We start from the raw sequence: 22,560 nt of genomic DNA, 5'->3' as shown, positions 1-22,560 counted from the left end.
AGTAAAGTTTTGTATGTATTGGTTAGATATTATATCAGTTTGATAAAAGTTCTTCATTTAGTTAACCATTTGCTTTTATCTCAGGCCAACATCAATAGCGTGGGAAGTAAGGAAGATGTCTCCAGGGAAGACCACCAGTCAAGGACAGGGACCAGCTAATACTCCAACAAGCCCTGCCCAGCGTGTGCTACAGTTCACAGACCAAAATAAAACCGAGTAAAGTTATCAATCTCAGTTCAACTCAGATAGGGCTGATGTAATTAGAATTCAGTGACATCAAACTAAATGAAAGAAAAGTGGAATAAATTGTTACGGTTTAGCATTCCTATATACCAAATACTGTATAAGAGGAAATTTTTGTCCCCATTTTATTTTTGCCTATTATGCCCATACTCTAAATGGATGAATTTCAATTTCCTCATTATTCGAAAGTAGAAAAAACAACTTTTGGTGAATTTAGAATGAGATGAAATTGCTTTTCATGGGTGATAATGCAATGTCTTTATCTTCATTATGATGAAGATAAAGTCTTTATGATATTTTTAAATTATTTAAAGATACCATATTTTATGATCACAGAATGAGCTAGATTCAATGTGGTTCTGCTTGAAAATACATGAACATTGTAAACATGTATACATTGTGCATATATTAGAAATAGCAACACGTGTTAGAATTCTAGAGAATAAATGCAGAATTGCAATGTAATGGTGATATATAGACACGAAACCACAAGGAAAGGAAATATGTGACTGGGTCACTCCACATTGTTGTCTTTATATTGTCTTTTTCAAACAAATCAATATCACCAGACCCAGACATTTTATCATAAAAACGGTTCTAGAAGGTGTAGATGTCATGTATTATTGTTTCAGCTTCTTCATATTTGTTTTTTCAGAGCAGAGGGTAAGGGAGATGGCAATAGCTGGGCTGATAAGGTACGAGGTAAAACCAGCCATACCTCTCCCCAGATGGAGGGGTTCAGCACTCCAACCCCAGGCTCTCCACAGATACAAAGTTCCAACTCTCCTGTGTCCCCAGGGCCGGTCCTACCTTCCCCACCCCCAAAACAGAATGGACACATGGACGATGTGGACACAGATGGCAGTACTACCATAGAAGGTTTGTCAGTAATGTTTTGTTTTAAATGTTGCATTTTTATGAATGAATGGTAGCCTTTGTTGTTGTAGATAGAATTAATGTGAAATTAACTAGAACTGAATTAATTGACACATTTTTATACACCTGTCTTTAGACAGAACATATTATGGTACAGAGATACATTCGGGGTTTTCTGTTTCTAATTTCATTTCTCTATCACATATCAAACTGAAACTTGCTATGAGCTTCTTTGTGGATCACTCTAGATCTTGTTGCAATTTTGATCCATTTCGACCTCTCTTGCAGGAGTTTTGTCCATTTATTTCAAAATTATTGTAATATGGAGGGTACATAATTTGTCCAGCTAAATCCTCCCACAATTTTAAAGTGAGGAGCTTCTTGTTTTACAAAGTGTTTGTATGGATATTGAAGATGTGCATGTGGCAAGGGTTTTGATTTTCTTCAACTTTTGAGAAAATTACAGGTTGTTGAACTTGGTCCGTTTTGAGAAAATATTGCAAAGAGAGTACATGATTTGTTCAGTGAACTCCAGCCACAGTTTTCAAGTGAGAACCTTCTTATTTTACAGAGTGTTTATATAGGTATTGAAGATGTGCATGTGGCAAGGATTTTGATTTCCTTCAATTTTTGAGAAAGTTACAGGCTAGTGAACTTAGTCAGTTTTGAGGAATTATTACATAGGGAGTACCTGATTTGTCTGTTTTTCCTTCCACAGTTTTCAAGTTGGGACCTTCTTATTTTACAGATTATTTTATGGGTATGGAAGATGTGCATGTGGCAAGGATTTTTATTTTCTTCAATTTTTAAAATAAAATCCAGGTTGTTGAACTTGGTCCATTTTTAGGAAATATTCATATTATGCAAAGAAAGTATGTCACAGCCTGATGATGGCTGATACTACTTGGAACAAAGTTCTACAAATTTTGGCTTAATAAAAACATCCCTTGTAAGCATTTTCATGGGCGTATTATGTACCGTTTGCCGTACTCTTGTCCCCTACTTAACAGAGAACTTCAGCCTGAATGTTTATCTTGTGACTGTCCATTTCAAATGAACTGATTTTTCGCCCATATGAAATAGACATTTTAATAATGTGCAATCAATGCAAGAACCTTTTACGAATAAATATCAGTAATCATATTATTATACAATTTTTACAAGAATGCAATTTTTACAAAAAATCTGAATAGTTTTATAACACAACTGCTTACATGTTTATAGATGAAATGTTATATCTTTTAACTGTTTACATATTTTCAACTTTTATGTCCGTCGGATGAGATGTTAAGGAATGTCTTTTGTGAAGGACACAACAGGTTGTTGTTGATAGTCTTCTACTATGACTGCCTCAAATAATTTTTCCCAAATTTCAATTTCTTAAAACGGGTGTGTTTGGGGCCTGTAAAGTTTTTTTTACTATTGATGCTCATATTCCTCCCCCACCCCCACCCCCACCCCACCCATTCTATGTGCCTGTGACAAGTAAATAACATGGCCACTTGTTAGAATGGACATGTAGAAAAAAAATTAATGAAGGGTCCTGTTGATCTTTGCTTCTTGTCTCCTATTTATTGCAACAAATTGTATCTCTAGATGACAATGAGGGCTGGGAAACTGTACAAAGACCAGCTAAAGGACGTGTCAGAAACTCCCCCTCCCAGAGGTCACTAGAGAATCTGTCAGGGGTCGGGAAATCGCCTGCCAAACTTCAGCGAACTTATTCAGACCCCCACACAGGAGGACAGAGGAGACCTCCATGGAATCATGGGGGAGGAAAAGGAAGGACCCCACCACAGAAGACTGTGTTCCGGTCCTCCCAGGGGGATGGACGGGACAGCGAGAAAGAGAACCGCCCCCAGACTCTGACACTGACCAAATCAAGACTCGATTCCAGCAGAAGTGGTTCTACTGGATCGCTAAGTAAGCCCACAATATCCTACAGTAGTACTGTCCAGAGTAGTCGATCTCCACCTACTATACAAAGAAAATCTCCGTCCACAGTACCAACCAAGCAGGCCAGGCTTGATGGGAGGGAGGTGAATTCTAAGCCCGAGGTGTTCCCCCCAGAGGTGAAGGAGGAAGTGCTGGTGAATAAAACTGAAGAGGGGGGCAAGGCCGTGTCACCGGTTATGGAGGAATCTGCTACAGAGGATGAAGAGGCTATGGTCATTGATAAGGTTTGAATGCTCTCAGAATATTGTGAAATCACTCATTGTTGTGGATTTTCATTGTTTTCATGATACAGACATACACTGTATAACGAATTGAAATTCTCTACAGAGAAAGCAAACAACCATAATGAATGACAACTGTTCACAAAATCAAGACCCAGCACGCATGCTGTTTTTCTCAGTCTATAAAACTTTGATTGCACAAAAATAGATATTTTATATTAGTCCAACAGGTCCTTTAAATTTCTGATGGACATTTGGTCAACAGAGTAGTAGTGTCTGACGGGAGAACATGTCTGACCTGGCTTGGATTTCTCGAAAAAATCTCAAACTTAAGATTGAGTTTTCTTTAATTTGAGACTGAGTAGTCAAAAATCTCAGACTTAAGTTTAAGTTTTCTTTTATTTGAGTAGTCAAAAATCTCAGACTTAAGTTTTGATGTAAAAAAATTTTTTCCAAGAAATCCAGGCCAGATTGTTAACTTCATCTGTGCTTAGATAAAATCAATGATGAACACATGTACTTTACATACAGGTACATATAGGTATATCCTCTACGGTTTCTAATCTGCATGTGTGATCCACTCTCTTACTGTTCAGTATCATTTTCTTCATTGATTGTTCAACAAAATGCTGTATGATCAAACCAAAACTAAAGTTATGGTATCTTTTCTTCATAAAGGAACAGTAGTATTGAAAAATCCCTAGTTTTTAGATTAAGATATTTCGATGATATCGTGTTGATATCATATCATGATCGTTTTTGTATTGGTTGTATGAAGACTAAAATAGGTTTGATTTCTCTTCCTGTTGATATTGACAATATCCTTTTGATATCGAATCATGATCGTTTTAAACATAGTGTTAGAACTGAAATAGAAATTATTTCTCTTTCTGGCGATATCATCGATATCAAATCATGATCGTTTTTGTAATGGTTGTATGAGGACTAAAATAAGTTTGATTTCTCTTCCTGTCGATATCATTGATATCAACGATATTGTGTTGATATCGAGTTACGATCATTTTGGTTAAGGTAGTGTTTACATTATGCTATGAAGACTAAGACTATTGATTCAAACACATCTAAAATAGAAATTGTTGATATTGATATGATATCATTGTGAGAATGTCGATAGCAACGATATCGACATCGTAGGCAGACTTGAACAAAGACTATTAATTCAAACACATATAGAATTCAAATTGTCGATATTGATATATTGTGAGAATGTCGATATCAACATCGTAGGCAGATATTATGCTGTGTATACTAAGACTATAAATTTAAATGCATTCAATTTAAAAACTGTCGATATTAATACGATATAGTTGTGTTAATGTTGATATTGCCGATATCGGCATCGTAAACAGGCACGGTGATATTGACTTGATATCAATTTGATATTGTCGATATCGAAATCGGATTAGATCTTGGATATGAGTTTAGGTGGATCAAAATTTGCATAATGCATGTATTCAGGAAAGAAAATCTTTTAAAAAGTTTTCTTTTGCAGAACAGCAAGGTCATATTAGTCATATTGGTATTGAGACATCCCCATATTGTGTGAATTTAAGTTTGATATTATGTTGTGACCCCTCTGGGCTAGGTTTGCTCACAAAACAGGGTCAAAATTTTTCATGGGAATAAAGATTGAAAGAAAAATCTTTTAAAAATCACAAAAACTGAATAACAGCAGGGCTAGAGTGAATCGGATGAGTGATATGACCTATGGGCTTCATGGTTCTTTTTTTAAAGATGTACAAAATGTGACATTTTTCCAAATTGTATTTTGAATACTGTTTGATTGAGTACTGCATATTTATAGAAAAAATAAGATAATGACTTCAACTGAAAATAGAAGTATTTGTCAGTAAAATTAAGAGGTATTAGAGGCTCATACTTTGCTCAATGATTGCTTTTGACCAGAATCAGAAGACTTGACATCCTTTTGACCATTTCTAGATGCACACTTGCATTATCTTTGCATAACACTTCAGATTTATGTTCCACTGTGCATTGTGTGATACTCAGATGAGCGTTAAGACCCATAGGTCTATAGTATAATATAGATAAAACAATAACTTTGAGATAAAGGCAAGTTTCATTTCATTCACAGAACATGAAAATAACTTGGAGCAAAATCAAAGCAGTGTATAGTATTACAAAAAACATTTTAGGCACTGGTCAATGCAATGGAGGAGGAAGAGGAACTGACCAATCAGCTGGAGGAGGAACAGCAGCAAGCACTTCAGACCGCAATAGAGGAGGAAGAGACCTGGCTGAAGGAGCTTGCCCGCGAGGAGAACACCGTCATTGATGTGGAAACTGAGACGGAGACAGAAAATGAACTCGGGGTGAGTGGTACGAACTCAGGGTGAGTGGTCAGGTACAAACTCGGGGTGAGTGGTCAGGTACAAACTCGGGGTGAGTGGTCAGGTACAAACTCGGGTTGAGTGGTCAGGTACAAACTCAGGGTGAGTGGTCAGGTACAAACTCGGGGTGAGTGGTCAGGTACAAACTCGGGGTGAGTGATCAGGTACAAACTCGGGGTGAGTGGTCAGGTACAAACTCTGGGTGAGTGATCAGGTACAAACTCGGGGTGAGTGGTCAGGTACAAACTCGGGGTGAGTGATCAGGTACAAACTTGGGGTGAGTGGTCAGGTACAAACTCGGGTTGAGTGGTCAAGTACAAACTCGGGTTGAGTGGTTAGGAATGAACTCGGGGTGAGTGGTCAGGTACAAACTCGGGGTGATTGATCAGGTACAAACTCGGGTTGAGTGGTTAGGAATGAACTCGGGGTGAGTGATCAGGTACAAACTCGGGGTGAGTGGTTAGGAATTAACTCGGGGTGAGTGGTTAGGTACAAACTTGGGTTGAGTGGTCAGGTACAAACTCTAGGTGAGTGGTCACTGGGGAATGAAATCATCCCTACTACCACTTTGACACTTATGATTTTGAGCTGCTAATAACTGAACAAAACTTTGAAGCAAATTAAAATTCCAGGTGTCTGCATGCACCTATTTAAAACATTAATTTTTTCGCTTCTACACAGAGTTTAACAAATCTCAAAATGGTAAAGCTCCATGGCATTGTAACAGGAATCCATCGTGCACAAGTACACTTTACTTACTTGACAATTTATACATAAAATATGTGATCATGTTAGAACTCTCTAAAGATGTGTGATTTCAATGAACAATATAAAAACCAAATCAGCATTTTTACAACTATTCTAGAATAATTTTGACTTGTACAACATTGCTTTGATTTGAGTCCATATTAACTCACGATTGAACGTATCTAATACATGTATGTGTAGTAGGTCAATAAACTATATTCATACAGTATAATGTTCAATCTTCAGTTTTAATAACCTATAAATTGAGATGAATAAATAATATGCTACACATTTCTTTACAATTGAACACTATAGCGTTGTCAATATGATGTGCTAAAATTGGCAGTGCAATGTCTCGATCGGTATGTGCTGTTTTACAAACACATCATCACGTAGATAAAATAACTACCTACATGTAAATACGGAGGTGTTGACAGAACACCAGTAATCATTTTAATCAGTCTGGCTAATGTATCTTTAAAATTTACACCTTGCTAAAATTGTTTGACACTGACCTTCCCAAAAAAGAATTAACATCTGGATTAATGATAAAATCTTCAATGCATTTCAACCTTTTGGGATAAAAGCTGATCATCCGGATCTGGTTTAAAGATGCAAAGCAGCATGTCAAAATTCGGTTTGCCTAAAAATTGTCAGGAAATTAGTTTTATAGATGAAAATAATTCAAATTGTCTGCATTATCGATGACCATTGACAGGAAAAGATAAACTCCTGCAATGATCTTAACTTTAGACTTTTTGAAACTCTCGGGAGTGGTCTTATATAGAAAGAAAAATATCCCATCGTGTGCTTTGAAGTTTAGCGGGAATATTTTGCATTTATTGTTTAAGTAAACGAACACTTCTTATAGACACATATACATGTAGTAGATATTTATATAATATAAATTGAAAACAGAATGGGTGAGAAGCCCCTGTAGTCCCACTGGCTGTATTGAACATTTTGATTAGAAACAAACACATCTAACCTATCCTTTCTAATTGGAGAACCTTGCCATGTTTTGTAGAACACTATGAGTTCTCTGGAATCCTCCCAGCCTTCAATGGATTGGGACACATTGTGTGCTCAGTATGAAGGTAAGCATTCTATTTTGTGAATACTCCCTCGCACGTGTCACAATATCAAAGCAGGGGTAAGAGTCAGAGGCATCTCGGATTAGTTATGAACTTTATGATTGTTGATTGATTTCAATATCCATGGTGATAATGATATCGGAAGCCTTCTCCCTTTTCAAATATCTTAATTGAAATGCATACATAGTTAATTCGTTTATTGTGGGTTTGTGTTCAAGCAACAATCAATTATGAAAAATGGTATCGATAATCGGAATCGACGAGCCAAAAACGATCAGCAATCAACTGTTGGCGACAATCGTTTCATCACTATAACACAATGTGTTATAAAGAGTAAAAAATGTGCATATTCAGGTGACCATTAAGGCCCATGGGCCTCTTGTTTGACCATAAAAACCGAAGGAGAGAGATCCAATTTTCAAAGTATAAAGAAATGCACTCTTGCTCCAGCACCATGCGATACTGCTACACATGATTTAAGTTCTCCATTGTGTTTTATCAGGTGACTGTTAATGCCCATGAGCCTCATGTTTGTGGTGATACAATGTGTATTTCACGTAATTTTCAGTATGTGAAAAGTTCATGTGTGGTACATTAGTCTCACAAATCATTAAGAGTGTGGTTAGGATTACATTGACTGTTTGCAGATGTTTGTATGATGTCACAGAACTACAGGCCAAAGTTTGCCTCAGAAATTATACATGTAATACAAGCTGATAAGCTCCCTCAGAAATTATACATGTAATACAAGCTGATAAGCTTCCTCTCCTATTCCACAAATTTCATTGTCTTGATACAGATATTTTACGCATATCAGTAACTGGTGTTAGATCATGCTTACTTCTTGTGTTTCCCAATCAGGAAAGTATTAATGTAAAATACCACTACTATCACTAATCTGAAATTACATCATTTTCATGGTATCATAACTACATGATGTGAATGTGTTGTACTTTTGTTTCAGAGGTATATGTGCCATAGTAAACAGTATTTTGTTTGATGTTAAAAACCAGGCCAACATTTTGTTAGTATGATAAACTATGAAAAATGATATGATTTGACAGTATTTTGACAAATTATATTAAAGGAGTACTGGTCTATTCAATGCAAGGGAAAACAAATTTTCTAAAATGTATATTTATGAAGGAGTGACGTTTATGGTGGATGTGCATAAGTATAAGAAAATATTAGAAAATCATGGAAGATGATGATTTTGCTTACAGTATGTAGTCGCACTTAATAACATGAAATTTAACTCCCCTTTGATTGCGGAGTGAATTTCTCTACTGTGTTTTTTGTCTGACTTTCTTTTATCGCTGAAGTCCCGCCAACAGTCTGCAGGCCATCCACGCTTTCACATCGCCATGTAATTGTTTACTTTTTATCATCAGCTTGCGACATCATATGATCATGAATATTTCAAAATGGGGTGTTCTCTATCTAACTCTTGAGAAAAGTGATTCTAAAAATGGGAAATTAGTTTGATTACCTTTTAACCTGATCAAGTAAATTGATTTGCATAAAGTGTTTAGCTTGATATAGAATGCTGTAAAACACTTTTTTTATTCCTACGGTAATATCCATATTCATACAGCATAGTTTACATAGTTTTAAAAGTTTCAGGTGCAGAAAATAATTGTCACACATAGTTCTTTTGTTTTTCTCAATGGTAAAACTGTAAAGTCTTTGTGCTTTGTAGCACAGTCAGACAGCGAAAAAAACAAGTCGTGGGGAGAGATGGTGGAAGAAGATGAACAGGAAGCCAGAACCCCGGGGCATGCTGTGCACATGCATGAAAAACTGTCCTCACCCTCCAGAAAAAGGTATTGGATACTATTGATTGTACATGTAAGGCCCTTAAGCATGCAGCGTACAGTATATAGATGAAAAGTTACCCTTACCATCCAGAGAAAGGTGACAATCAAGCTCCTTTTGTTGCAATATAATAAATAATAATAATAATAATAAATTTATTTTGTAAATATATAATGTATGCTTCTCTTGGTTCAAAGTATGCCTCTGATTGTACTAAGTATGCTCCTCATGATACTGTTTATGTTTCTCATAGTACAAAGTATGATACTCATGATACTGTTCATGCTTCTCGTGATACTGTTTATGTTTCTCATAGTACAAAGTATGATACTCATTGAACAATGTTTGCTTCTATTTGTTTAATGTATACATGTGTAAATGTATATCTTATCCACTGAGGAGAACATATAATGTGCATCTTACAGAACTCTTGGACATGTCCTATTCATATGCTAGAAATGATATGTACTCGTGTGCACTGGAGCATTACTACTCCTAGCACTAAGCTAAATGTTGGTGAAATTCAAAGTCATTAAGTGTTTTGAACTATGATTTTTAGGGGTTTCCCATAATGAAAGGTTTGAAAAACTCTGTACTGGTAGCTAGGAGGTGGACCCTGGAGATCATGTACTTCCTGATAACTGTAGGAGAATTCCATACAGAACATGAGAAATGTACTTAAAATTTTAGGTTGCTCAACCAACTTGTCTGAAGGTTTTAAGGCTGTAATATTTTTCAGGTCTAGATTTACATGCATGTTAAGAGTATTTTGACTAGAAATAGACATGCTGAAAAATCTAACTGCACATTTTGGAAATGACAGGTCCCCAACAGAATCTAGAAAGAGACATGAACAAAAACAGGCCAAAGCTCGGGAACTGAGAGAGAAATTGATGCAGGATAAAGCCGAGAGGCTGAAAGAGATCTCAAAAAAGGTATTTAAAGTATTTAATGGGACAGACATTTTATGTTACATTGTACATATTCACTGATTATTCCTGCAAAAATTGAGAATTGTTAAGTTGAATCCTTCATGAGGTTTGCATTTCCCCAGTTTCCATGGTTCTAAGTTGATGAGAGAGTCACAGGGGCACTGGTTATTCATATAAAAATTGCAAAGTTTAATCCTTCTCTAACCATGAGGTCTGTGCTTTTGTAATGACTGTTTGATGTATAATATGTAATCGATGGTATGACACCAAGAAGGTACATGTATCTACCCAGTACCTATGAGGCTCGTTACAATAATAGGGTTCGAAGGTACCTATCTATATCAATGAAGAAAATGTATAATAGTTAATACAATGATTTATTGATAGTATCAAAAACATAAGTATAGTCACAGTTCAATTGTTTGACTGAAATGTCTTAGTATTAAAACACTGATGGGAATCCGGTGTCGATCGGTGCCCGGTGCTACTAGGTGTCCGGTGTAACTAGGTGCCCAGTGTTGGGTGCTACAGGTGTGGTCATTCTCGAATTAGTATACGACTACTAGATTATAATGACAAAGTCTGAATCTCTGACATATAGAACATTGTTAACTAAGTACGATATCTAAGTAACTCGGTGCAAGGTGCTTCTGCACTGACTCTAAAACTACTCTGTGCGTAATATACTAAAGTCCACCACCCTAAATCTATAACCTATAGACTATTTATTCAATGAACAGGGATACATCATACACATGCCATGCAAATCTACCACTACCAAGTATGCATTCATACAGAAGATATAATTAATCAATTCTAAATTCAACGCACCTGAAATATGGGGTGACAGTGCAACTTTACACCAAGCTATAAAATTATCTAAGTTTTCTAATTTATTAGAATGGAATAATTCAAGATCCAACTAGATCCGTTAAAATTAACAAATAACTTCAATACTAACTATTAACTATAAAATAACTGGGAGAGACATTCTTGTGTGTCTTCCAAGGATAGAATCCCGAGTGCACTGACTATCAAAATTCACGTCAAGAATTAATTTTGAATTTCTAAGTAATCAATAAATATAATATTGCATGTACTTTAATTCTCTAAAATTCCCTTTCTTTAGATAATTTCTAATTTAAAGCTAAGCACTTCGTAATTTAATACTTAAATATTTGCTAAAATAAAGGAAATACCTCAACTTTGGTGCAGCAGTCGGTGCCAACTTTCTTCAAAATGGAATTGCAGGATTCTTTCGACGCAGACTATGATTTGTGGCTTTTATATCAATGGTACAGCTGATTACATCATGTACTGTACATAAAACTCCTAAAACATGCTTTCCTCAATAAAGTGAGATCTTCTGACTTACTAATATAATTCATATATAACTTGTTAATTTATCTATGATTTTTAATTTAATCTAAGCATTTTATTTATAAAGTTTTATTCCTAAAACTATTGACATGTCAACGTGTCATTCCTAAATCCGGAAAATATCCGTCTCTATCTTACAGATTCTGTAATTATCGTGTGAAAAGCCTTTCCTCTTTATACATCTAATGACATCCAGGTAATAAACAAAAGAGAATTTCTTATACTTTATATTTAAGTGATATCAGACATTAGCTTTATTGTAATTATCCTAATAAAATGTATCTCATGAGCGCAACACTTTCCCCCAGTTTCTATGGAGCTAAGCAGACGAAAGTCACAGACTCCCCCTTGATGGAATATCTATCGCAAATTACCACCCACTTCACCCCCACCCCCCACTGGAATTCAAACTGGTGACCTCACATTTACAGACCCAACACCTATGATGATTGAGTCAGCCACACCACGAAGTAAAATGTAGACCTGGTTCCATCAGGTTAAATGTCTTTTGAATAATTTGACATGTTGAACTTGCATAAAGTTAGATTTCACAAAATATTTATAATTACAAAGTACTGGTAAATAATCCAGATCTCATTAATATTCCTGATCAGCATGATTTTGAAATAAGATATGGCACCCAGTGTTTAATTCTGTGAAAGAATCATTATTTGTCTACTGAATGTCATTTATATCTGTCTACTGAAATACATGTACAATCATTGACATGTGGTTAATACTATACACTGTTTTGAATTATTGAAATTGAAAGTTTGAGATTGACAAAATCCTAGTTATTTAATAAGTGTGTTGATGCATTAGATTGGCTTTTACTTGAACATGTTGATTTTTATGCTCGGAGGATTTTTTTTAGTCTACCTATAAACCTAAGGGTGGGTTATACTATCACCTTATAGCTCTTGTTTCTGTGTGTAGGTGGAGGAGGTGCTGGCATACTATCACATTATAGCTCTTGTTTCTGTGTGTAGGTGGAGGAGGTGCTGACATACTATTACATTATAGCTCTTGTTTCTGTGTGTAGGTGGAGGAGGTGCTGGCATACTATCACATTATAGCTCTTGTTTCTGTGTGTAGGTGGAGGAGGTGCTGGCATACTATCACATTATAGCTCTTGTTTCTGTGTGTAGGTGGAGGAGGTGCAGGCATACTATCACATTATAGCTCTTGTTTCTGTGTGTAGGTGGAGGAGGTGCTGACATACTATCACATTATAGCTCTTGTTTCTGTGTGTAGGTGGAGGAGGTGCTGGCATACTATCACATTATAGCTCTTGTTTCTGTGTGTAGGTGGAGGAGGTGCTGGCATACTATCACATTATAGCTCTTGTTTCTGTGTGTAGGTGGAGGAGGTGCTGACATACTATCACATTATAGCTCTTGTTTCTGTGTGTAGGTGGAGGAGGTGCTGACATACTATCACATTATAGCTCTTGTTTCTGTGTGTAGGTGGAGGAGGTGCTGGCATACTATCACATTATAGCTCTTGTTTCTGTGTGTAGGTGGAGGAGGTGCTGACATACTATCACATTATAGCTCTTGTTTCTGTGTGTAGGTGGAGGAGGTGCTGACATACTATCACATTATAGCTCTTGTTTCTGTGTGTAGGTGGAGGAGGTGCGGGCATGGAAGGAGGAACTGTTACAGGAGAGGAAAGGCACCATACAGCGGAAACTAGAGAAGGCGGAGGAGAGACGTCAGCTTCAGATGAAGATCAAGGCTCAAAAGGCACATGAAGAGGAGGCTAAGGTGGGGGATCTTTAACACTCTACTGTCAATCATAGCCTTAAGCTGCTGTTGTCCAATGTTAAGTTTTATAACAGTTCACTGTCAATTATAGTCCTGGGCTGGGTTTCACAAAACTATCTTAAGATCTGTCATAAGATAGATTTTAAGAGTGTCTTAAGAACTGACTTATGACAATCATAAGATACAGCACTTCCGTTTCACAAAACTATCTTAACTTTAAGAAATCTTAAGATAGGTCTTAGGACATTGTTATGCTCTGTACATTGTAAAATACTGTGTTTTATCATCTTTTAACTGCACTGGTGAGTTTAAAATGCTACATGAAAGATTAAAGTATAAAATGTAAATAGGAAGTTGAAATATTGCGATTTTAGTCATTTGTAATTATCTAATGTAATTATAAAATTTTTATACATTGTACTTCTTTTTCAAATTATGTGACCTTACTCTTTATTTTGTATTTCAAAAGTTACATTCGGTTTGTGTACTATTTGATTTCAGAAATTGTGATACAAAATTGAAAACATTGTATGATATTTTCTATAGAAACACTATATCAAAAGTCTGATATATATTTTTTTTTATTTTCTCCCTCATTCCTCTCCTCCGAAAATAAAATATTTTATTTTAACTAATTTGAAATCTAAAGCCAAAAAAAAAAAAAAGACAATAGGATTGATGCGTTTGTTACAAGTTAGCAACGCCGCACTTGTTTTACTCAACAGAATGATATACTGAATACAAAAAAGGTTTTCCATAAACAAGGGTGTGGATCGATGGGTAGGGAAAACCATAGACACAGGTAATACTAAGGCAAATTTACATTATAACGAACGTTGTATTAATCGAACAAAATGCGTACGCATGTTCGACTATACATACATGTATATGCTGGGCGCAAAAGCTTTCTTATGTGAAAAAGCCAATAACGGAATGAAATGAAATAGTACGAAAACTAACAATAAGATAAAACCGTGAACAAATAGATTTACCCAACACTGCTTTTGTGTCTACAAATAATAAATGAATGGTATTCGAATGCATTTACTTGTGACCACATAGCGGCTACAAAGTCTGTGCGCATGTGCTTGGACAAATCGGAGTCAAAAGATTTAAGATGTCTATGAAACGATGTCCAAACTTTTCAGCTGCTGAAATATCAGTATTGTTTGATGAGGTGGAGGGAAAAAAAGACATTTGTTTTCAAAACAAAACTACAATTCCTATGCTATGAAGTCACTTCTAGAGTCAATGCTGTAAAGTCAACAGATTATCAGTGATTATGTCCGGTAGGGGGAAGAAATGAAGAAAAAGTGGACCTGCCTAAGCAGCGAAAGTAGGAAAACGTTAGCTGTGGGATATTCTAAACGAATATTGAGTTCATCATAAAAATTACATGTCGCGGTATACGAAGCTTATCAATGATGTCCACATCCTCCATATAGTGTCTAATAGATTGTTTCTGTCCCTGAAACCACGTTCCCTCCGGATAAGCTACCTATCTCTTAGGAAAACATAGTTTAGTATAGACTTAAGACAAGTATCTGGATGTCTTAAGATTTCTAACAATCATAAAATTATCTTAAGATATGACAGATTTGTGAAACAGCTATGATGGATTTTGGTCTTAAGACAGATCTTAGTCGTAAGATAGTTTTGTGAGATTGGCCCCTGAAATGCTGTTGTCCCAGGGTGTGTGTGTGTTAGTGTGTTCTAAAACAGTTGACTGTCAATTACAGTCCTGAATTAATGTTGTTCCAGGGTGTGTTAGTGTTGTCCCAGAGTGTGGGGGTGTTTGTGTTGTCCCAGGGTGTTGGGGGTGTGTGTTGTTCCAGGGTGTATGGGGGTGTTAGTGTAGTCCCAGGGTGTGGGGGTGTTAGTGTTGTCCCAGGGTGTGTTAGTGTTGTCCCAGAGTGTGGGGGTGTTAGTGTAATCCCAGGGTGTGTGTGTTAGTGTGTTCTAACACAGTTGACTGTCAATTACAGTCCTGAATTACTGTTGTCCCAGGGTGTGTTAGTGTTTTCCCAGAGTGTGGGGCATTAGTATTGTCCCAGGGTGTTGGGGGTGTTGTCCCAGGATGTGGGGGTGTTAGTGTTGTCCCAGGGTGTGGGGTTGTTAGTGATGTCCCAGGGTGTGGGGGTATTAGTGTTGTCCCAGAGTGTGGGGGTGTTAGTTTTGTCCCAGAGTGTGGGGGTGTTATTGTTGTCCCAGAGTATGGGAGTGTTAGTGTTGTCCCAGAGTGTAGAGGTGTTAGTGTTGTCCCAGAGTGTGGGGTGTTAGTGTTGTCTCAGGATGTCGGGGTGTTAGTGTTGTCTCAGGATGTCGGGGTTTTAGTGTTGTCCCAGAGTGTGGGGGTGTTAGTGTTGTCCCAGGGTGTGTTAGTGTTGTCCCAGAGTGTAGGGGTGTTAATGTTGTCCCAGGAAGTGGGAGTGTTAGTGTTGTCCCAGAGTGTGGGGGTGTTAGTGTTCCAGGATGTGGGGGTGTTAGTGTTGTTCCAGGATGTGGGGTTGTTAGTGTTGTCCCAGAGTGTGGGGGTGTTAGTGTTGTCCCAGAGTGTGGGGGTGTTAGTGTTCCAGGATGTGGGGGTGTTAGTGTTGTTCCAGGATGTGGGGGTGTTAGTGTTGTCCCAGAGTGTGGGAGTGTTAGTGTTGTCCCAGAGTGTGGGGGTGTTAGTGTTGTCCCAGAGTGTGGGGGTGTTAGTGTTGTCCCAGAGTGTGGGGGTGTTAGTGTTCCAGGATGTGGGGGTGTTAATGTTGTCCCAGAGTGTGGGGGTGTTAGTGTTCCAGGATGTGGGGGTGTTAGTGTTGTTCCAGGATGTGGGGGTGTTAGTGTTGTCCCAGAGTGTGGGGGTGTTAGTGTTCCAGGATGTGGGGGTGTTAGTGTTGTTCCAGGATGTGGGGGTGTTAGTGTTGTCCCAGAGTGTGGGAGTGTTAGTGTTGTCCCAGAGTGTGGGGGTGTTAGTGTTCCAGGATGTGGGGGTGTTAGTGTTGTTCCAGGATGTGGGGGTGTTAGTGTTCCAGGATGTGGGGGTGTTAATGTTGTCCCAGAGTGTGGGGGTGTTAGTGTTCCAGGATGTGGGGGTGTTAGTGTTGTTCCAGGATGTGGGGGTGTTAGTGTTGTCCCAGAGTATGGGAGTGTTAGTGTTGTCCCAGAATGTGAGGTGTTAGTGTTGTCGATTGGTATGGGGGTGTTAGTGTTGTCCCAGAATGTGGGGGTGTTAGTGTTGTCCCAGAGTGTGGGAGTGTTAGTGATGTCCCAGAGTGTGGGGGTGTTAGTGTTGTCCCAGAGTGTGGGAGTGTTAGTGTTGTCCCAGAGTGTGGGGGTGTTAGTGTTGTCCCAGAGTGTGGGGGTGTTAGTGTTGTCCCAGAGTGTGAGAGTGTTAGTGTTGTCCCAGGGTGTGGAGGTGTTAGTGTTGTCCCAGAGTGTGGGAGTGTTAGTGTTGTCCCAGAGTGTGGGAGTGTTAGTGTTGTCCCAGAGTGTGGGGTATTATTGTTGTCCTAGAGTGTGGGGGTGTTAGTGTTGTCCCAGGGTGTGGGGTATTATTGTTGTCCTAGAGTGTGGGGGTGTTAGTGTTGTCCCAGAGTGTGGGGGTGTTAGTGTTGTCCCAGAGTGTGGGGGTGTTAGTGTTCCAGGATGTGGGGGTGTTAGTGTTGTCCCAGGGTGTGGGGTATTATTGTTGTCCTAGAGTGTGGGGGTGTTAGTGTTGTCCCAGAGTGTGGGGGTGTTAGTGTTGTCCCAGAGTGTGGGGGTGTTAGTGTTCCAGGATGTGGGGGTGTTAGTGTTGTTCCAGGATGTGGGGGTGTTAGTGTTGTCCCAGGGTGTGGGGTATTATTGTTGTCCTAGAGTGTGGGGGTGTTAGTGTTGTCCCAGAGTGTGGGGGTGTTAGTGTTCCAGGATGTGGGGGTGTTAGTGTTGTTCCAGGATGTGGGGGTGTTAGTGTTGTCCCAGAGTGTGGGGGTGTTAGTGTTCCAGGATGTGGGGGTGTTAGTGTTGTCCCAGGGTGTGGGGGTGCTAGTGTTGTCCCAGGGTGTTAGTGTTGTCCCAGAGTGTGGGAGTGTTAGTGTTGTCCCAGAGTGTGGGGGTGTTAGTGTTGTCCCAGAATGTGGGGTGTTAGTGTTGTCCCAGAGTGTGGGAGTGTTAGTGTTGTCCCAGAGTGTGGGGGTGTTAGTGTTGTCCCAGAGTGTGGGAGTGTTAGTGTTGTCCCAGAGTGTGGGGGTGTTAGTGTTGTCCCAGAGTGTGGGGGTGTTAGTGTTGTCCCAGAGTGTGAGAGTGTTAGTGTTGTCCCAGGGTGTGGAGGTGTTAGTGTTGTCCCAGAGTGTGGGAGTGTTAGTGTTGTCCCAGAGTGTGGGAGTGTTAGTGTTGTCCCAGAGTGTGGGGGTGTGTGTGTTGTCCCAGAGTGTGGGGGTGTTAGTGTTGTCCCAGAGTGTGGGAGAGTTAGTGTTGTCCCAGAGTGAGGGGGTGTTAGTGTTGTCCCAGAGTGGGAATGTTAGTGTTGTCCCAGGATGTGGGGGTGTTAGTGTTGTCCCAGAGTGTGGGAGTGTTAGTGTTGTCCCAGAGTGTGGGGGTGTTAGTGTTGTCCCAGAGTGTGGGAGTGTTAGTGGAGGGCTATAACGGTTCCCTTTAAATTTAGCACTGAGTTACTGTTATTATTATATGTACAATGTACGTGTTTATCTTCCAGCAAATTCGCAGGATCTTGTTCCCAAGTTTTACATTCCATGTCCGTCTGTCTTTAGAAAATAATGGTTTCTATACCATAAGTGAAATACCTAAAGCTGATAGTAAAAGGTCATATTGAAACAGTTTATTGATTTCTAGGCCTTCAAGTCAGAGGTGTCTTGATCTTGATATAATGACCATACCTATTGAATTTAAGTCAAAGGTCAAGGTCGCAAGGTGTTGTATGGGGAAATGTTGAGTAGGGCTAGAAAATTTTGTCACATTAGGACAATTCTAGTTTAAAGTTAAGAGAAATGCTTAATAATGAATATGAAGCATAAAAAACTTCTGTAGACCTTGTTATACCAAATATTTGCATAATGTAGCTTAAATTTGCCCTATGTACTTGGCCATACAACTGGTACAAAATAAAAGAAGGATAGAGGGTAAAATTTATCTGCATACTTTTTATTTTATTTGATCTTGATTATATAAAAAAAATTCTATGTAGAAAAGGAAATATTTTATAAAGTAAAAACAATGACACTTATGTGAAATGTATAGTCTTAACATCAATCGCTGTCTGAAACAATGTTCATGATGTAGGGATATGAATTGAAAATTTCTTCAAAGATTTCATACGGCTTATGAATGGCAAGCTTTACGTGGCCTGATTTTGGTTTGCATGGCAAAAAACCTCTCTTTTTTTGCAGACTCTAAGCATATTTTGTCAGGGATGGGATGAGCTTATTTTCTTTGTACTTTTTCTAAGGGCAAAGAAATTGAATTCATCAACACACTGGAGGCCCAGAACAAAAGGCATGAAATAATGTCCAAGCACCAGGTGTCAGAGGCTCGGCTACAAGACATACAGGTGGGTTTCACACTGCAGTCAGTGTTACACATACAGGGTAGTATCAAATGGATTTCATGCTGCAGTGGTGTGTGGTTGGTATCTTACATTCCGTTATTCAGTAATAACATACAACTGAATCTCACACTGCATTTATGCAACCAGTGTCGTACACACGCACACAGTGTCATCATTTACTTCCACCTTGTATATTACTCATTTGTATTTTTAAGTATAGTCAGAATTTCTTTATTTATGCCACTGTAATCGGAGATTGGGGGCATATAGTTTTTGGTCCGTCTTTTTGTCCATAAAAACTTGAATCTTGGCCATATCTTTTGAATGCTTAGTGTTAGGTTTTTCATATTTTACATGTGTATTCCTTGTGACAAAACCTTTCTTTTGGTACCAAAATGTTTGACCTTGGAGTTTGACCTATTTTTGAAAAACTTTAACCTTGGCCATAACTTTTGAATGCTTAGGTGCTACGAGGGCTAGTCAATAAGTAACCAGCCAAACTTATTTCCGGTTGAGATCCACCTCTTCTTTTTCGATGTAATTGCCCTCTAGTGTGATGCACTTAGACCAACGGCAGGTTGTTTTTTTAAGGTCTTGATTTCAAGGGCCAGGGCCTTTCCAGTTGGGAAAAATAGCGGCATTTGCTTGAAATTGGGAAAAATGTTTCATTCAAAGAAATAGGGGAAAATCCAATTCAGAGTACTTTAAGGTATAATTGGGCTCCTTTTGACTTTAAATTTGGTCAAAGCTTACCTCATTCAAATAAGCAGAGGCCAAAAAATTAGGTTTACTTAAGAATTTTGAAGCTGTGGGAGTGTGAAGAAGATTTATGAATGATTTGGCTACCCTGCTTGATTTGTTTTCATTGTTTGGGAATTTCAAAGTAAAAATTGGGGAAAATACCTGCTTTTTAGCATTGGGAATGGGGCTTTATTTCGGCCCCCTACAGACCCTAAAAAATCCCTGAACGGTGTTCAAGTGCCATCAGCCCATAACTGAAAAGTCAGGGTCCTTTCCATTGACCCACTCCTCAACTGCCGTCTCGACTTCTTCATCAGAATGGAAATGACGTCCACGGATATCCTTTTTCAAGTTTAGGAATAGGAAGAAGTTGCTAGGAGCTAGGTCAGGCAAATAGGCAGGATGTGGTATTAATTCATATCTGTTTTGAACTAACGTGCAATTTGTAATTCAAACACCCAGTTTGTTAAAAATGAATGGTATGATTATTATTGTTACAGCCTTTAGCTAATCATCAAATAGAAAAACGGTAATACGACTAAATAGATGAACAACTTCATAAGTTTCTTTAAATGAAAATATACGATATATTTACGCTTACTTTTTACCACTTTCAATTTATTGGTTAATTTTGTTTTGTTTTAACAGTCTTTTAAATTGCAAACGGGGTGTATTGTTGTTTATAATTCTTTGATTTGAAAGAGAAAAATGTCAAGGCTAAATGTGACGTCACAATGCATGATTTACGTCGGCTGGCGTTATATTCCCCGCTTTAAATGAATAGGCGGATCCTGTAGAACTGTTATCCTCGTATATCCCCCTTTAATATTTAGATGTTATTGGGCATTTAGTGCAAGGAAAATTTCATAAATAATATATATTTTGAAATGAATTATTGTTTATAATTGTTTGGTTTGAAAGACGAAGAAAAAAGTCCAGGCTACATCTGACGTCACTATGCACGGTTTACGTTGGCTGGTGCTATATTCTCAACGTTAAAGGAATAGGCGGATCCTGTAATTATCCTCATAGATATCCCCCTTTGATACTGGGCATTTAGCGCAAGGGGAATTTCATAAATAATACATATTTTTAAATGAATTGTAATTTACCGTACTGAACAGAATTATGACTATCACTTGGGACACGCCAATGAACATATATCATGCTTCGGTCTCGGTCCAACGTTCTCACCGTATATATATTAATGAACCCAAGTCTCATCTATGCAAAAGAAAATCGTCTTTTGACCTAAAACACTTCAACAAGGCGTTGCATGCTGATGCTCTGGTTGCCATTTGTTCATCGCTAAGGGATTTGGGGACCCAATGGGCTGTTAGCTTGCGCATACCTAAACGATCATGTAAGATTGTTGAAACGCTACCATGTGAAATGCCTAATGCCTGCACTATTTCTTCCACCTGAATTCGCCTCTCAGAGTATACCAGATCCCGAACTTTCTTACACATTTCTTTGTCGGTGGCATCCAGTGGGCGTCCAGACCTGGCTTCATCTTCTAAAGACATTGTACCGCGTTTGAATTCTGCTACCCTGAATTTAAACTGAGCATAAAATGGTGCAGAAGACCCATAAACTTCGGCTAACTCACTGTGTATTTCCTTGCCTGTTTTACCTTTTAAATACAAGTACCGATTTATAGCATGGTACTCAACTTTAGATGAAAAGCATGCCTTTGCATCACTAGCTATGTTTGACATTCAATATCTTATTAAAGAATGACTCTATACACGTGCAATTTTCGTACCCAGGTATAAAACATGTATTGAAACAAGGCATGAAAATTGTGACAGTCTCGGTCAATCGGAAATGGGATATGCTGGTTACTTATAGACTTGCCCTCATAGGACTTTCATATTTTTCACATGTGTATTCCTTGTGACAAGACCTTTCTATTAGTACCAAAATTACTTTGCTGCCATATGGAGGCATCTGTGTTTCTTTAACACATCTTGTTGGTGATAACAATTTGATGCAAAATTATATTGTATTCCTTTAATCGCAAAAGAAATTGATGTCATAGAATAATATGTTTTCATCATCCATATGAATATCTTACACCAAATTAGTAAAAATTAAATCACAAGAAAAAGTACATGAACACATATTTACTTTTGATACAAATATTACATTAATTTTTGCGATGTATACAACAGGGGATACTTACTCCTCCTAGGCACCTGATCCCACCTCTGGTGTGTCCAGGGGTCCGTGTTTGCCCAACTATCTATTTTGTATTGCTTGTAGGAGTTATGAGATTGATCACTGTTCGTTATCTTCACCTTGCATACATGCATCAGTCATATACATTATATTAACAAGCACGCAGTTGGCTTACTGAAATATTTTCCATGTATTCTTCAATTTTGGATGCTGTTAAAAGTTGATTAACAAAACACTAAGATATATAGATGATCTGTTCAACAGTGCTTACAGTCATACTGAATGTGCTTGACTTTTTAGTACAGTGTATATGGTACTCTGTTGTTTGTCAGTGCATACATCATTGAAAGATTTGCTTATAGCATGATTTTTGTAAAATCTTGCATGTTATATTGAAAAATATGCTGAATTTTGCTGGTGTATACAGGGTTATTTCTGCCACTTTTTTTCACCCTTCTACACCACCACCCCCCATCCCCTGTTTTAAATTAAATTTTCCCATAGTTGTGGTAGAAGAGAGATAACTTTGCCTCGTTACAATTTGCCGTCACTGGCAAGGAGGGCAAAAATAAAATGGGGGCAAATATTTCCCTGCATACAGTATCAGCAGAAAAAGTTTTTTCTGTTAGGTTATAAAATTGCTTTAACAAATGCAAGAATCTTAATAGAATGGATATTGGCATATTTCCTTTATATGAAATACTGT

At 38.1% G+C, this 22,560-nt stretch overlaps 1 protein-coding gene across 2 annotated transcripts in view; it reads left to right on the top strand.

Moving 5' to 3' along the window:
* The window catches only part of LOC125649204 (S phase cyclin A-associated protein in the endoplasmic reticulum-like), an 89,871-nt gene that overhangs the window by 14,567 nt on the left and 52,744 nt on the right, over positions 1 to 22,560 (top strand). For both annotated transcript variants that reach the window (XM_056164862.1, XM_056164863.1), the window contains exons 5-13: positions 85 to 216; positions 899 to 1,122; positions 2,716 to 3,299; positions 5,474 to 5,650; positions 7,443 to 7,512; positions 9,209 to 9,332; positions 10,148 to 10,259; positions 13,262 to 13,402; positions 18,834 to 18,935. In XM_056164862.1, the coding sequence (XP_056020837.1) occupies positions 85 to 216; positions 899 to 1,122; positions 2,716 to 3,299; positions 5,474 to 5,650; positions 7,443 to 7,512; positions 9,209 to 9,332; positions 10,148 to 10,259; positions 13,262 to 13,402; positions 18,834 to 18,935 (1,666 nt within the window). The remainder of the gene's footprint in view (positions 1 to 84; positions 217 to 898; positions 1,123 to 2,715; positions 3,300 to 5,473; positions 5,651 to 7,442; positions 7,513 to 9,208; positions 9,333 to 10,147; positions 10,260 to 13,261; positions 13,403 to 18,833; positions 18,936 to 22,560) is intronic.

Source organism: Ostrea edulis, chromosome 5 (genome assembly GCF_947568905.1).
Source record: "Ostrea edulis chromosome 5, xbOstEdul1.1, whole genome shotgun sequence".
Lineage (NCBI taxonomy): Eukaryota > Metazoa > Mollusca > Bivalvia > Ostreida > Ostreidae > Ostrea > Ostrea edulis.
The sequence above is the reverse complement of the archived record's forward strand: the minus strand, read 5'-3'. Positions and strand labels throughout refer to the sequence as shown.